This window comes from Notamacropus eugenii, chromosome 3 (assembly GCF_028372415.1).
Source record: "Notamacropus eugenii isolate mMacEug1 chromosome 3, mMacEug1.pri_v2, whole genome shotgun sequence".
NCBI lineage: Eukaryota > Metazoa > Chordata > Mammalia > Diprotodontia > Macropodidae > Notamacropus > Notamacropus eugenii.
Genome location: NC_092874.1, coordinates 130,102,192 through 130,115,565, shown reverse-complemented (window position 1 = coordinate 130,115,565; position 13,374 = coordinate 130,102,192). Strand labels below are relative to the sequence as shown.

Below are 13,374 nucleotides of genomic sequence, written 5' to 3'. Positions count from 1 at the left end.
TACATGCACAACCAGGGGGAGCCAACAGGAATGACTAGCTCTACTGGTAAAAGTAGTAAAAGTACTGAACAAGTCACTGAAAGGTAATAAGTTTTATTGGCCATACTAACGCTGGCAGGCAGAGGAGTGATAACTTTCTACTGGCTACCAAGAATGACCTTAAACCTTGTCCCCCTATCCTCTAGTCCCCCCAACCCTCCTCTAAAACCCACTACAATTGTGTTTTGTCATTTGGGGAGACTGCTTTTGTTTTCAGTCCCCTCTGAGCTAGAGTTGGAAGTAGAAATCAAGAAATGGAGTGAAGGGAATTTTCTTCAGGCTTCTCCATGCAGGAAGGAACACTTCTTTTGAGAAAGGGTCTCCCTTGATAATAGTCAAAGGAACAGAAACCAAGGGTCACTGTTACCTAATGAGTAGGGAAAGAAAGGAGAGGGTAAAAGGAATAGGCATTTATTAAGTTCCTACTAAGTGCCAGGCATTGTGCTAAGCCTCACTGGATCTGCCCCACAACCCTGCAAGGTAAGTACTACTATTATTTTTAGGGTCACAGCTAGAAAATGTCTGAAGCCAGAGTTGAGCTCATTCATGTCTTTGTGACTCTAGGCCCAGTGCTCAATCCACTCCATGTGTTGCCTAGCTTTTTCAACAACCCAATCAGCAATATAACTTTAGGAGAAAAAAAAGGATACACAGGGTAGTCTAGGAAAAATTAGAAAGGTTGTATGAGATAAATAAGGATACCATTTCTATAGTCAACTATGGGAAGGAGAGATGGCGAATGGGTGGGATAAGAAGTGACTCTAAAGCCCTTCTAAAAGCTCTCAGAAATGGTGAGCCAGCAATACCCAAGAAGTATGGCCTCCTTGCTTCTCCAACAGATGTTATCCCCAAACTAGGAACAACTTGAGCCTTTGGTTTCAGACAGGAAGCTTGTAGGGCTGGAGGGAGAGGAAGAAGCAAAACTACTTCCCTTTAGCAGAGGACAGGTGCTGGGCACACAGAAAAGGACTGGCCACACAGAAAAATGAGGAACTGGGTGGAAGAAGGGCAAAGATACTAGATAAAAAGGCTTTAAGCCATCTCCTCTGATTCTCACCCACTGAGCCTCTTGCTTCCTTGGCCTGGGAGGAAACCCCCTGGGGCTAACAGAGGCTGACCTTCCCTCTAGTAGGTCAACAAGCATTTATTAAGCATCTACAAAAGTACCAAGTGCTACTGCGTAAAATTTGCTTCATATATTGATTAACGAGCACTTATCAAGCATTTACTTGAATTTACAGCCATATTTATAAATATGAAACTTCAAGATTAAACATGTTGTCTGAAATAAATGTAATTTATTCTTTCTACAAGAGGCAATGTAGCACAGTGAACAGGGAGCTGAGTCTCTAAAACAATTCCTGCCTCTGAAACACTGGCTGTGTGACCTGTGGTAAATAACTTAATCTTTCAGTAACTCTGAAAGACTATAAATTGAAGAACAAGTCCATTGGTAAATCAAGTTTCTTCACAAGACATTGCCTATCAATGAAATCACAGGTCCAGTCCAAAAAAAAAAAAAAAGATTTAATGATAATACATTTACATTTGAGTTTTCTTCCACAAGTTCTATTGGCAGACCTAAAGGTGACCCTGTGGTGCAGTACCAGACCTCTGCTAGTGTCCAAAGCCCAGTTAAATTTGTGAAGGCTAGTAATCATCTGGGTGGGCAAATAGTGAAAAATTGTTCAGCCATAGTATATCTCCAAGGCCATTTACTAAGTCATGTAGTGATTTATCAACAAAATCATAGATATATATATCTGAGCATTAATCTCTTTTAAAATGATAGGTTTTGTTGTTGCTTTACAAAAAGGATTTCTAAAAATAGCTTAATTAAAAATCTTGAATTGTTGTTTTGTTTTTTTTTAATGTGTCTCTTCCCCTAGTGGTCAGCATTGTAAAAGAAAAGGCAGTGGAGTCCTGAAAGGTCTGAGTTCTAGGCCCAGCTCTGCCACTAGAAATATCCAAGTTACTTAGAGCAAATCACTCTCTCTGTAAATCTAAATCTTAATTTCTCATTTGTAAAATGAGGGGTTTATACAGATAATCTCTAATGTCCCTTCCCATTCTAAAATTACATTTTTTAATGACTTGTTTGTTCTAACACATCTTTGATACTTCTGAGAAGTATCCCCTAGGAATACAATCCATTGTTTGCCTAAGAGATAATAGGTAATTAAAATTACCTAATATCTATGCTGGGCAGGTATTTATGGGCAGCAGCTACCTCCAGGGTACAGGCAATCCACAGAAAAGAAGCATGACTTCAATGTAAAGCCAAAGAAAACACCAAACAGGAAAGGGAACAGAAAACCTGATCACTAAGATACCCCACACCTCCAATTACCTACAGAACAATATATTGTTTTATGCTTATAGTCCTTAACAAAAAACATTTTTATATTTTCTTAATATTTTGTGTAAATAATTACTTAATAATGCTTTCCCTAGTTTCTCTAACAGATACAAGTTTTTACTACAAAGTATCTAGTCACCAGTCCTATTTATTCCTCACATATGTGTTTTACTGAACTCTCCACATATGTCACTGTACTTGTTCATCTGCTACGATCCTATAAAGGGTTGTTAACATTCATTCTTCTCCACTCTAGAAGAACTCCCTCTTCACTCCTTAGCAATCCAGCTCCCTATCCCATCTTCCATTGCTTTCTCCAAAATTACTCCTAAATTCAATGCACTTTTTTCGGTCCTCATCCTTCTTGATCTTTCAGCACCAACCTCCCTCCTCCCATCTTCCCCAGGCATCCTTTCCTATGTAGGTTTCTATAACACTACTCCTTATTTTTCCCACTTGTCTGAAAGTTCTGACAGTCTCCACTATGGGATCACCTTCTCTTGCTCTCTAAGGGTTTACATCCCCCACAGCTCTATCCTGGACACTCTCTTTACACTCTCTTGGCAATCTCTTCTTGCTCCCATGGGTTCAATGATTTTTTTGTAGATGACTATCAAGTCTATAACCATCTCTAATCTCTACTGCCCTTCATCCCCCCTTAAATGTCCAGTAATGCCACATAACTGACATATCCAAAACAGGCACTTCTTTTCCCTAAAACCATTCCTCCTCCTAATGCCCCAATTAATATTGATGGCATCATCATCTTTCTACACATTCTTGACTCTTTCCTTTCTCTGAATCTCTACATCCAATTACCAAGTTTCCTTAACTTTAGCTCCATATCATTGTTCACATCCATCTTCTTTCCACTCACAAAGCTTTTATCTATCCTAATATGGAAACTTATTAACTCTCATTTGGACTACACTACCTCCTCTTAATAGCCTCCTCCTAAGTTGTCTCCTTGATCCTAGTTTCTTCCCTCTGTAACCCATCTTCCATACAGCTGCCAGACTGATAATCCTAGAACACAATTCTGATCATGCCCCACCCCCTACTTTAAAAAATCTTCCATGGCTCCCTATTATTTTGGAATAACACATGATTACCTCAGCCCGGAACTTAAAAGTCCTCAACCTTATCTTTCCAATCTTCTTTAATATCTGTACCCTTCACATACTCTCCACTCTTGCAAAGTAGTCTGCTAGCTGTTTCTCCTAAATGATACGGTATACCCTACCTCAAAGTCTCTCTACACCAGACCAATGTGGAATATGTTTTGCTTGACTATGAATATATATTACAAGGGTTTTTTTTTTTCTTTTCAAAATAAGGGAAGGATGTAGAGAGAAAGAAAAGAAATGTTTATTAATTGGGGGGAAAAAAACTATTCCTACTTTAATTCATCCTCTATAAAGCCACCTAATAAATTTTCCTGGAGGGGATGTGACAATGTCACTCCCCTACTTAAACACCAGAGACCCCGTTTCCTTTAATATCAAATATAATCACCTCTATTTGGCATTTAAACAAAGCTAAACTAGCCCCCTATCTTTTTACACATTACTCTATACTACGCACTTTGTGCCCTAGCCGTACCAGGTCACGGGTTGCTCTTCACACACAAAATTATATTCTCATCTCTAGACTGTTGCCCCATCCATAATGATGGCACGAATGCATTCTGTTCTAACTTCCACCTTGGTTTCCTTCAATATACTTAAGCCAAGCACTACCTTCCACAAGCAACCTATCTTGATACTCAACAGCTGCTAGAACCCATCACCTTCCCCACACAACCATCTTCATGTCTCCATTAAAATTTAAGCTCTTTGGAGACAGTCAATTTCACTTTTTTTTTTTTAAAGTATAGCAGGTACTTGATAAATGTTTCTTGATTGACCAACTGGAATATCCACTTCATCTCTACATTTTACAATTCCTAGCTTCCTTCAAAGCTACCCAGGTGCTACCCACTACGCCTGTCCTGATTCCTCCAATCATCAGCAAGCTCTCCCCTGAAGACATTTTGTATCACTTTGACTTCTCTTATGTTGTACAAGTTACAGTCCTCAGAAGGTAAGCTCTTTAAGAACAAAAACTCCTATAACAAGTTAAGTTCTAGTGCCTTGAATATACTAAATGTTTACTAATTGCTGATTGACTTAAATTTATTGTATATAAATAGAAGATATTGAAAGTTTAAACTTTAAGACATATTTCTCAATAAAGGTTCAATAAAGGAGGACTCAAAAACCTCACTGTATACTTGTAGCAAAGATTTTTACAAATGAAAACAAGCAAATTTCTCAGATGACATTTCAGTTGACATTTCACAATTTATTCCTAATATGTTTATTGTACAACACACAGCATTTTTTAATTAATTTTATTTATTTTCAGTGTTCTACAATCACTACCACATAACTTAGATTTTTTTCCCCTCTCCCTCTACTTCCCCCCTCTTCCCCAAGATGGCATACAATTTTATATAGGTTCTACACATACATTCCTATTAAATACATTTTCACTATAGACATGCTAACACAAAGAATTTCAAAATAGCTTAAATACATTTAAGGCATAAAATATGAAGAAAATTCCATTTTAGTCCTAGAAGCTAAATATTATAGAATATCCAAGAATATTACTCCTTTCATCAAGAACAGAATATTCTAAGATGTGCCCATCATCATGAAAAAGAATACTGCTATTAACATAGTCCCTCAAATTAAAATTTTCGATCCTTCCTTAGAGACAAGGAATTCAAAAAACTCCCAATCTTTTCATTCATATTAAACAATATGATTTATTTCCCAAGTAATGCAAGTACTAATGAAATAATTATCTTACCTGCCATTCTCATGTTTGCGTTTTTCAATCTATGGCACTATTTTGTTAAATAAGTATCCTGAAACAAAACAAATCATTAGACCTAAATTAACATAATTCTTTAAAAAGTATCCTTTTAATTTTTAATTAAAATTCAAAGATCTCCTAATAAATGGCACTACAGATTTCTTTTCCTAAGCATTTTACTCACTGACACCACTCATGGAAGAAAAAGGTTTCACACATTAACTTTTATTGGGTTATTTTAATTAATTCATAACATGTATATATTAAGTACCCACAATTTAAAAATAGCTTACACTTACGACACTTCAGAAATATACAGGACTTTATATACATTATCTCATTTGATCTTTCCCCCTCCTTCTTATTGATGCCTCTATATTAGTCATTTTCTCCCATGTAACAAAGAAAAACAGTTAAGGATAACTGGGTGGCAAAGTAATTTGTATGCTACATTTTTTACCCATTGTGGCCTAGTTCTCTGTTAAAATGAGTAATATGGCTAAACCTGCTGCACTCTAGAGCCAATATTGTTCACTACAATTAATTCAAGTATTGTTCTACTTTCTTCAATCTGCTCATCAAGGCTCCCCAAGATTCTCTGAAATCATGTGTCCATGTCATTTTTAAAATAAAAACACTAATATTCAATTATATTTAAATACCATGATTGTTTAGCTCTTCCTCAACATAGGGGCCCCTCACTTTGTTTTCAATTTTTACATAATGTAATTTGTTTAACATTAAGAATTTAATTGCCTTCAGATATATAAATTTTAGTTCATTATCTTACTCATATCCTTGTCATACTGAGAAACAAATTTTTAGAACTAGAAGGGGTCCTAGGAGATCACCTGGCCTAATGTCTCCTTTTTATAGATTGGGGAAATTGAAGCCCAGAAGGATTTGCTCTACTACGTTAGACCTAGAGTTTAGAATAATCAGGTCTCTTGACTTCAACCCAGGCAAAGATCTTCATTTTTTATGTGAAAAAATTTCAGATTTTTATTAATAAGTGTGCTCACATTCTCTCTCCTTCCCTCTCCATACATAGATGTATACACACACACACACACACATATACGTATACACACACATATATGACTGCTATGGAAATAATAATTTTGTAATGAAGTCAGTATGACATCCATTCAGGGATTCTTAAAACTGGATGGACAGATTTAAGGGATATGTGTACTTGGACAGGAAAAAGAAAAGTATATTCAATATAATTAGTTTTCTTTATAATTCAATGTATTATGTTTTATTCATTTCAAAACATTATTCTGAGAAGGGGTCCATAGGCTTCACCAGACTCCCAAAGGCCTCTGTGACACACAAAAAGGATTAAGAGCTTCTGAACAAAAACCTTGTGCAGGGATGCTGACTCCTAAAATCAACTCTAGATTATTTGCACTAGTGGAAAAAGCTGTAACATAAAGATAATCAAGAAACATTTTCCATCAGGTTTCAGAATGATTTGGGGATAGTAAAATTTTAATATGGCCATATGTTCTAGAAATTCATAACCATTAAAATTAAGTAGTGACTTGATGAGGGATTTGGGGGAGAAACAGGAATTGGTCTTCTGAGACTATCCTGAAGAGGCATCTCCCACCCTAACTGATATTATGCACCTGTTTAAAATTCAATCTAAAAAGGGAATTCCTGTCCCACTACCATATACTTAGTTTTAGTTATAAAAGAGTTCTGGCTGTGGAAAAGCTAGCAAGACACCAAAAAGAGAGAAAGCTAAATAGTTTCTACAAAGCACAAAATATATTGTGCTTTTTGAAAAGCACATCCCTGATCTTAGCCAAAAGGTCAAGAAGCAATTACTGATAACGATTTTCTCTTAACTCAAAAGAAAAACTAAGATATACAGTAATCATATTCTTTTGTACTTTAGCTACAATATTTATTTTGTCCAAACTCAAGTGATGTTTAAAATAAAAAAAAAAAACTATTTTTGATCATTGTCATGAGGTAACTTGAGCAGAGGCAGACACACGCATATACGCATACACACACACACACACACACACACACACAGAGCGTATCAGCAAAATAGGTCATATTATTTGGGGTGGCAGAAAATTTTGTCCCTAAGAGAATCAGTTTTTAATCTATTTAACCCTTCAAAAAACATTAATCCCTACTTTGAATAATACCTAGCAAGGGAGAATAAAGTTGTACAATGTTATCTTAAGAATTTACTCCTTTTAAATGGCAAAGAACAAAATGTTAAGATTTGGAATAATGATAAAGTTATTAATATTTCTAAAATGGTCGATGTAGAAAAAGACCAATTCTTGTTAAAATTCTTTTGATTTCATGAATGACTGAATTATGCTTTCACTCCACGCAAAAGCATATTCTCTGAAAATGGCCTAAGGAGAATTTTATCCAAAATAAACCAGACAACCAGAAGATTAATATATTTGCTTTTAATCACAATGTAATATAACTTACCTTTCCAAATAGTGTCCCATTTTACCACTCAATTTTTAATTCATTTGGAAGGGAATTTATTGAGCAGCTGTTATATGCAAGTTACAAAGAAAAAAATTCCTACCAACAAGGAACTAGTTATTCTGAGAGGACAGGGTGGAATACAATAACTACTAACGAAAGGGCACTAATGACTAGGGGAAATCAGGGAAGGCTTCCTCTAAGAGGAAGGACTCCATAAACTGGGCCCAAGGGAGATCTTTCTCTGTCAGGTGATCAAAAATGAAAAGGAAACACTGACTAAAAATTGTGTCACTAAAACTTTCAAAAGAACATAATACACAGCTTTATTAAATCACTACAACTGTAAATCACTAAAATCACTACAAAAATAGTAATATAAATAAAGTCATGGGGAATGGACATTTAATATACTTTTAGAACATTTTTTTAAGGCAGCACCCATTTATTATAATGTGTAAAGAAATCTATGCAACACTTTCATGCACACATACAAGTTGTACACCTTACATACAGACCACGACTTGTCCTCCCCTCCCCACCCCAACTCTTCTATCAAGAGACATCAGATTCCTTGCCGTTCCTCACATAAGACAACTCTATATCTAACTTTGCGCCTTTTCACTAGTAGTCCCTTATGCCTGGAACTATATTCCTCCTTTTCTATATGTAGGCATCCTTGATCAACTAAGCTCTCCCATTCCCCTTAGTGCAAGAAGCCATGGCTGATTCATTTTAATGCTAGCATCTTCCCTTTGTTTATTAATTTCAGCTTATCCTGAATATATCTTGTTTGTGCATAATTGTTTGCATACTATTTCCCCCACCATACTGTAATCTCCTTGGGAGCAGGAACTGTCTTTCACCTTCCTTTGTATCCAACAGTGCCTGGCGTATAGTAGGAGGGTCAATAAATGCTGAGTGGCACAAGGAGTGAATTTGCAAATTTCTGAAGGGACCTCAAAAGAAAAAAAGGTCCAAAGAAAAGGCAATTAAATAGAATATGGTTTTTCTGAGGACACACTAAAAAACAAACAAAAAACCAAAGAGGATTCTTCAACACAAAAGACAAAAGCTTATGATCCAAGTTCATAAAATCACTAAAAGTAGAACAAATAAAAGTACTATTTGGCACAGCAGGAAGTAACCACATGGAATTCATTACCTCAAAAAACGGAGCAAAAGCTGCAGATACAAATAGGTTTAGGCTCTCTCCCTTTAGAATGCACTCTCCTTGAGGGCAGGAACTGTTTATTTTTCCTGATGAGCTCAGATGCTAGTGACATCCCACAAAAAATTACCTTGTATTTATTTTGCATGTACTTATAAAAGAACTTGCTGTCTTCTCAGATATCACAAACTGCCTGATGACAAGGGCAATTTCTTTTTTGCCTTTGCATCCCCAACCTCAAGAATAGCACCTGGCATATAGTAAGTGTTAAATAAATGCTTGTTGATGACTGATAATCTCTGCTGCAGATACACTACTGAAAATAACAATTGACCAAACTGACTATATCTCTTTTATAGTCCCTGATAGAAAGTAAAAAACACTACATGCTATATGATCAATGATGAATAAGATCTTCCTATGCAAAGTATGTTAAATATATTTTCACAAACATGTCTTTTACTCAAGAAGAAAATAAGATTAAGAAATATTATTCAAAATGCAAAGTGACTAATAGTAATTTAAATAGATTCTATCAAACTTGGTTGGCAAAACTAAATATCAACCTTGGTCCAGACACACAAAATTTGTTGTTATCAACTGTGAATTCGAAGGCAAGATTTGTCTGTGGCACTTAAGGGAGTAATATAAATGAAAACAGGTAAGTATTTAAGTAGTAAGTGAAGAAATTTGTGAAAATCAAATAAAAAGATGCTACATTCCAAGGGAAGATACTACTAAAAGTAATTCTGATATTTTCACAAACAAGAAATTCAATCCATGAACACCATTAGAACAAGGTACAAGGAAGAATTTCTGTGACTTTCAATTCTTTGCAATTTCCTAGAAAGAAATTTACCAGAAAGTACTGCCTGACTTTCCTCACAAATAGAATTCTAGAATTTTAGGGTCTGAAGGGCCCTTAAAAAGTCATCTTGTCTAACCTCTAAACCAAGACATGAATCCCATCTACAACATCCCAAATAAGAAGTCATTCAAGCTTTGCTTAAACATTTCTAGTGATAGAAAATTCAACTCCTAAGGGTAACTCGTTCAATTTCTAGACAGCTCTAATTGTTAGGAAATGCTTTCTTAAATTGAACCTCCCAATACCTTCCACCCACTTAGTCCTATCTTTTGTAACCAAGTATAAATAGCTCTAAATTCCTTTCATGAACTTATCTTCTTAAAGCTAAACAGTCCCACTGGATACTTTCAAGATCCTTTACTGTTTCAGTCACCTTTGTCTCCTAAAATGTAGTGCTCCAAACTGGATGCAAAATATTCTAAATATGGTCAGACTAGGTCAGAATACAGCTTTGTTGGGTGATTATACTTCTATTACCATAGTCTAAGCTTTCACTGGCTGTTTTGGCTGTCTCATCACACTTAAGTCATATTGAGCCTATTAAAACCCCAAGGTTTTCTCCCACATGAACCGCTTTCTAGACACATAGTATTCAGGATCATATATTTAGAGCTGAAAGGGGTTCTTTTTATGGGTCCTTTTTAGCCCTTTGAGGTTAAATAATTAAATAGTAGGTATCAAGACCTTCCTTAAAACTAGGTTGGCTCAGGGGAATTAAAGGCTCAGACAACACTGCCTCATCTTCTGAGCACAAAGCAGCTGGGTGTCATTCTACGTGTTTTCAGATGCTTGGTTTATGGGTCACAATGGGTAACACAAGTCAAGGAGCTTCACTCAGTTGAATGAACTCCTAATATGTTCAATGGCATACCTTTCTTGAATAACCTTCTCATGCTACGGTTAAGTAAATCTCTTTTTTTGGTTAATTTCTAAATGACTGTCTCATTTTGTTTCAATACAGAACCTCAATTGCAAGGGAACTAGCCTACATCAATTCCAGCTCAGCAAAGAGGCTATCTGTCAAATCCATTTTACAAATGAGGAAACTGAGGTCTAGAGAAGCTAAGTAACTTGCTCAAGATAACCCAGCTAGTGAAAAAGACGGGATTTTAAAAATAGGTCCTCTGACTCCAAAACCAGTACTGCATCCAATTAACTACACCACTTCTCCCCTATCATGCATTACTCTGAACTCAAGAGCAAGACTTTAAATTTTCCCTAAATTTATCATTTCAACCTGACCAGATCTTTTGGAATCCTAATTCTTCCATCTAACTTTTTTTAGCTATCTTTCTCAGATTCAATAGTTTATTCTAATTCATTGTAGAACATCATATTTATGATTCATTTTCACTATCATTTCTTATATGAAAAGATCCATGTACTCTAATGAGCCCTCTTCAAGAAGACAATAAGCAAAGACTTTCCCACTGTTGCCTATGGTTTCTTCTCCCCTCTATCACTAACAAAGTGATTAAATCCCATTTTCCTAACAATATGGGCAGTTGCAAAAAGATGAAATGGGATAGATCCTATTTTATTAAATTTCTCTCACAAGTATGTCATTTGGATTCTGGATTTAACAAGTGGAAACACTTATGATTACAGAGAACTTATCTAATTATAATTTGGTATCAAAACATCAAAGGCCTGTCCCAGAGTCCACTCTGTCCTAATTTGGGAAATGTCACACTGCACATACAAGGCCCAACCAGGAGTTGGCCAGCTCTGCCAGAACTGCAGACTAACCTAAATGACCCCAGAACAACAGTGAGGCTTACAATGTTTTACATCGAAGAGGAAAAAAAGTCACAGCCTTTTTAAAAATATACCAGTCTTCAATAAATAGACTCCAGGTTCCTTTGAATATACTAGATATGGATAAAGTAATGAAAAGGCAGATAAAAAAAGCATATATGGGCTGAGAGAATTCAGTTCAAGTTTAGTGGCTACACATACAGATTGATCAGTCACAACTGGCTCTTTCTGCCTACCTACTACATCCTCCACCTTCCTTCCTCTGCAGAAAGTGGTCAAGTCTGACTAAACTGCCTCAACTGATAAGCTATAAGGGTAGGACAAACAGGAATTTTTAAAAAGTGACACTATCAAAATTCAAATTTAATAATTTACTGAGAGCTTGATCTTAGTAAAGCATTGTGATAAGCCCTGAGGACAAAGATACAGGGATGGTCCCTATTAATTTTACAATATGCTAAAGACTTGTCTGGGACTGTTTTAAATGTTTTCCCCTCCAGAGGAAAACAGAAGGGTTTGCCCTACTTAATGTGCTTTTAAGATTCTAATTCAAACAAATGAATTGGTATGTTTTTTTTTTTAAATTAGCTCATATTTTTCTTCAGCAAATATTCTTTCATTCTATTGACTTTTAGATTATTTTCTTTCACCATGTTAGGTATAACCTTAAATTATTCCATAAAAAAATGATAGTCAACATCAGAAGCCTTTGTCATGCTGGCTCAGTTTTTAAAAGGAATAAAATACCTAGGTTGTGACAGCTTCTTTGGGAAGCCTCCACCTAAAATAAATGTACATTTTGAAGGAAGAAGAGTTTTCTATAATAGAACACTTTAGGGTGCACAACACTCCGCATAGGTTTTATAATCCAGAAGCCTGACCCCATCTCCCAACCAAAGGCCACCATTTTTTGACAAACTAAAAGACTGACCCCAGTTTTGGATAGCCCTGTTTTTATTCAATTTTATTTTCATTATCCAGTTCTTTCTGAATCCATTTGGGTTTTCTTGGCAAAGATAGTGGAGTGGTCACAGTGAAGAAACAGGCCAACAGGCTTAAATGACTTGCCCAGGGTCACACAGTTAGACTGTGTCTGAGGCTGGATTTGAACATAAAGTTTCCTGCTTCTTCATCTGAAGTTGTATCCACTTCATCCATCTGCCCTGTGTGACCCTGTTAGGATCATGTTTTAATTCCATACAATATCTAACCTTGTGGCCTGGCAATCCCATCATGGGGACGATGGGTCACGGTTACTCTCATTCCATCCTAACTAAGTAAATTCCTTATGTCTGTATCAAAGTTAAGGGAAGAAAAGAAATAAATGGAAATGGAAAAGACAATAGGATAGGTCTGATATTCAAAATATCAATTATGCATATTCTGAAAGACAATACTCTAACTCTTCCACTATTAATCTGATCCTAGAATTTGCTATAATTGATACACATTTGGAATAAAATATTCATACCTTCACATAGGCTGTCCCACGTCTCAAATGTACTCTGCCTCTTAGAATCCTTTTTATATCTATGTATATAGTTGTCTATGGTATAGTAGAGAGAATACTGGGTCTGGAGTTAGGACCCAGTTAGTTAGGTTCAAGTCCAGTCTTGGACATTTTACTAGCCATATGACCCTAGGTAAATCTCTTAACCACTGTTTGCCTCCCTCTCCTCAGCTGTAAAATGGGGATAACAATGGCACCTACCCCCCAGGGTGGTTTGTGAGGATTAAATGAGATAATACTGCAAAGCATTCATCATAAAATGCCTAGTATAATGGACCCTATATAAATGCTTATTCCCACTCCCAGGGCAAGGAACTGTTGTTTCACTTTAGTCTTTG

General features: G+C 36.0%; 1 protein-coding gene across 4 annotated transcripts in view; it reads right to left on the bottom strand.

The window, feature by feature from the left end:
* Window positions 1–13,374, bottom strand: part of FAM3C (FAM3 metabolism regulating signaling molecule C) — a 66,382-nt gene that overhangs the window by 43,299 nt on the left and 9,709 nt on the right. For all 4 annotated transcript variants that reach the window (XM_072652900.1, XM_072652902.1, XM_072652899.1 and 1 more), the window contains exon 2: window positions 5,255–5,312. In XM_072652900.1, the coding sequence (XP_072509001.1) occupies window positions 5,255–5,267 (13 nt within the window). In that variant the 5' untranslated portion in view covers window positions 5,268–5,312. The remainder of the gene's footprint in view (window positions 1–5,254; window positions 5,313–13,374) is intronic.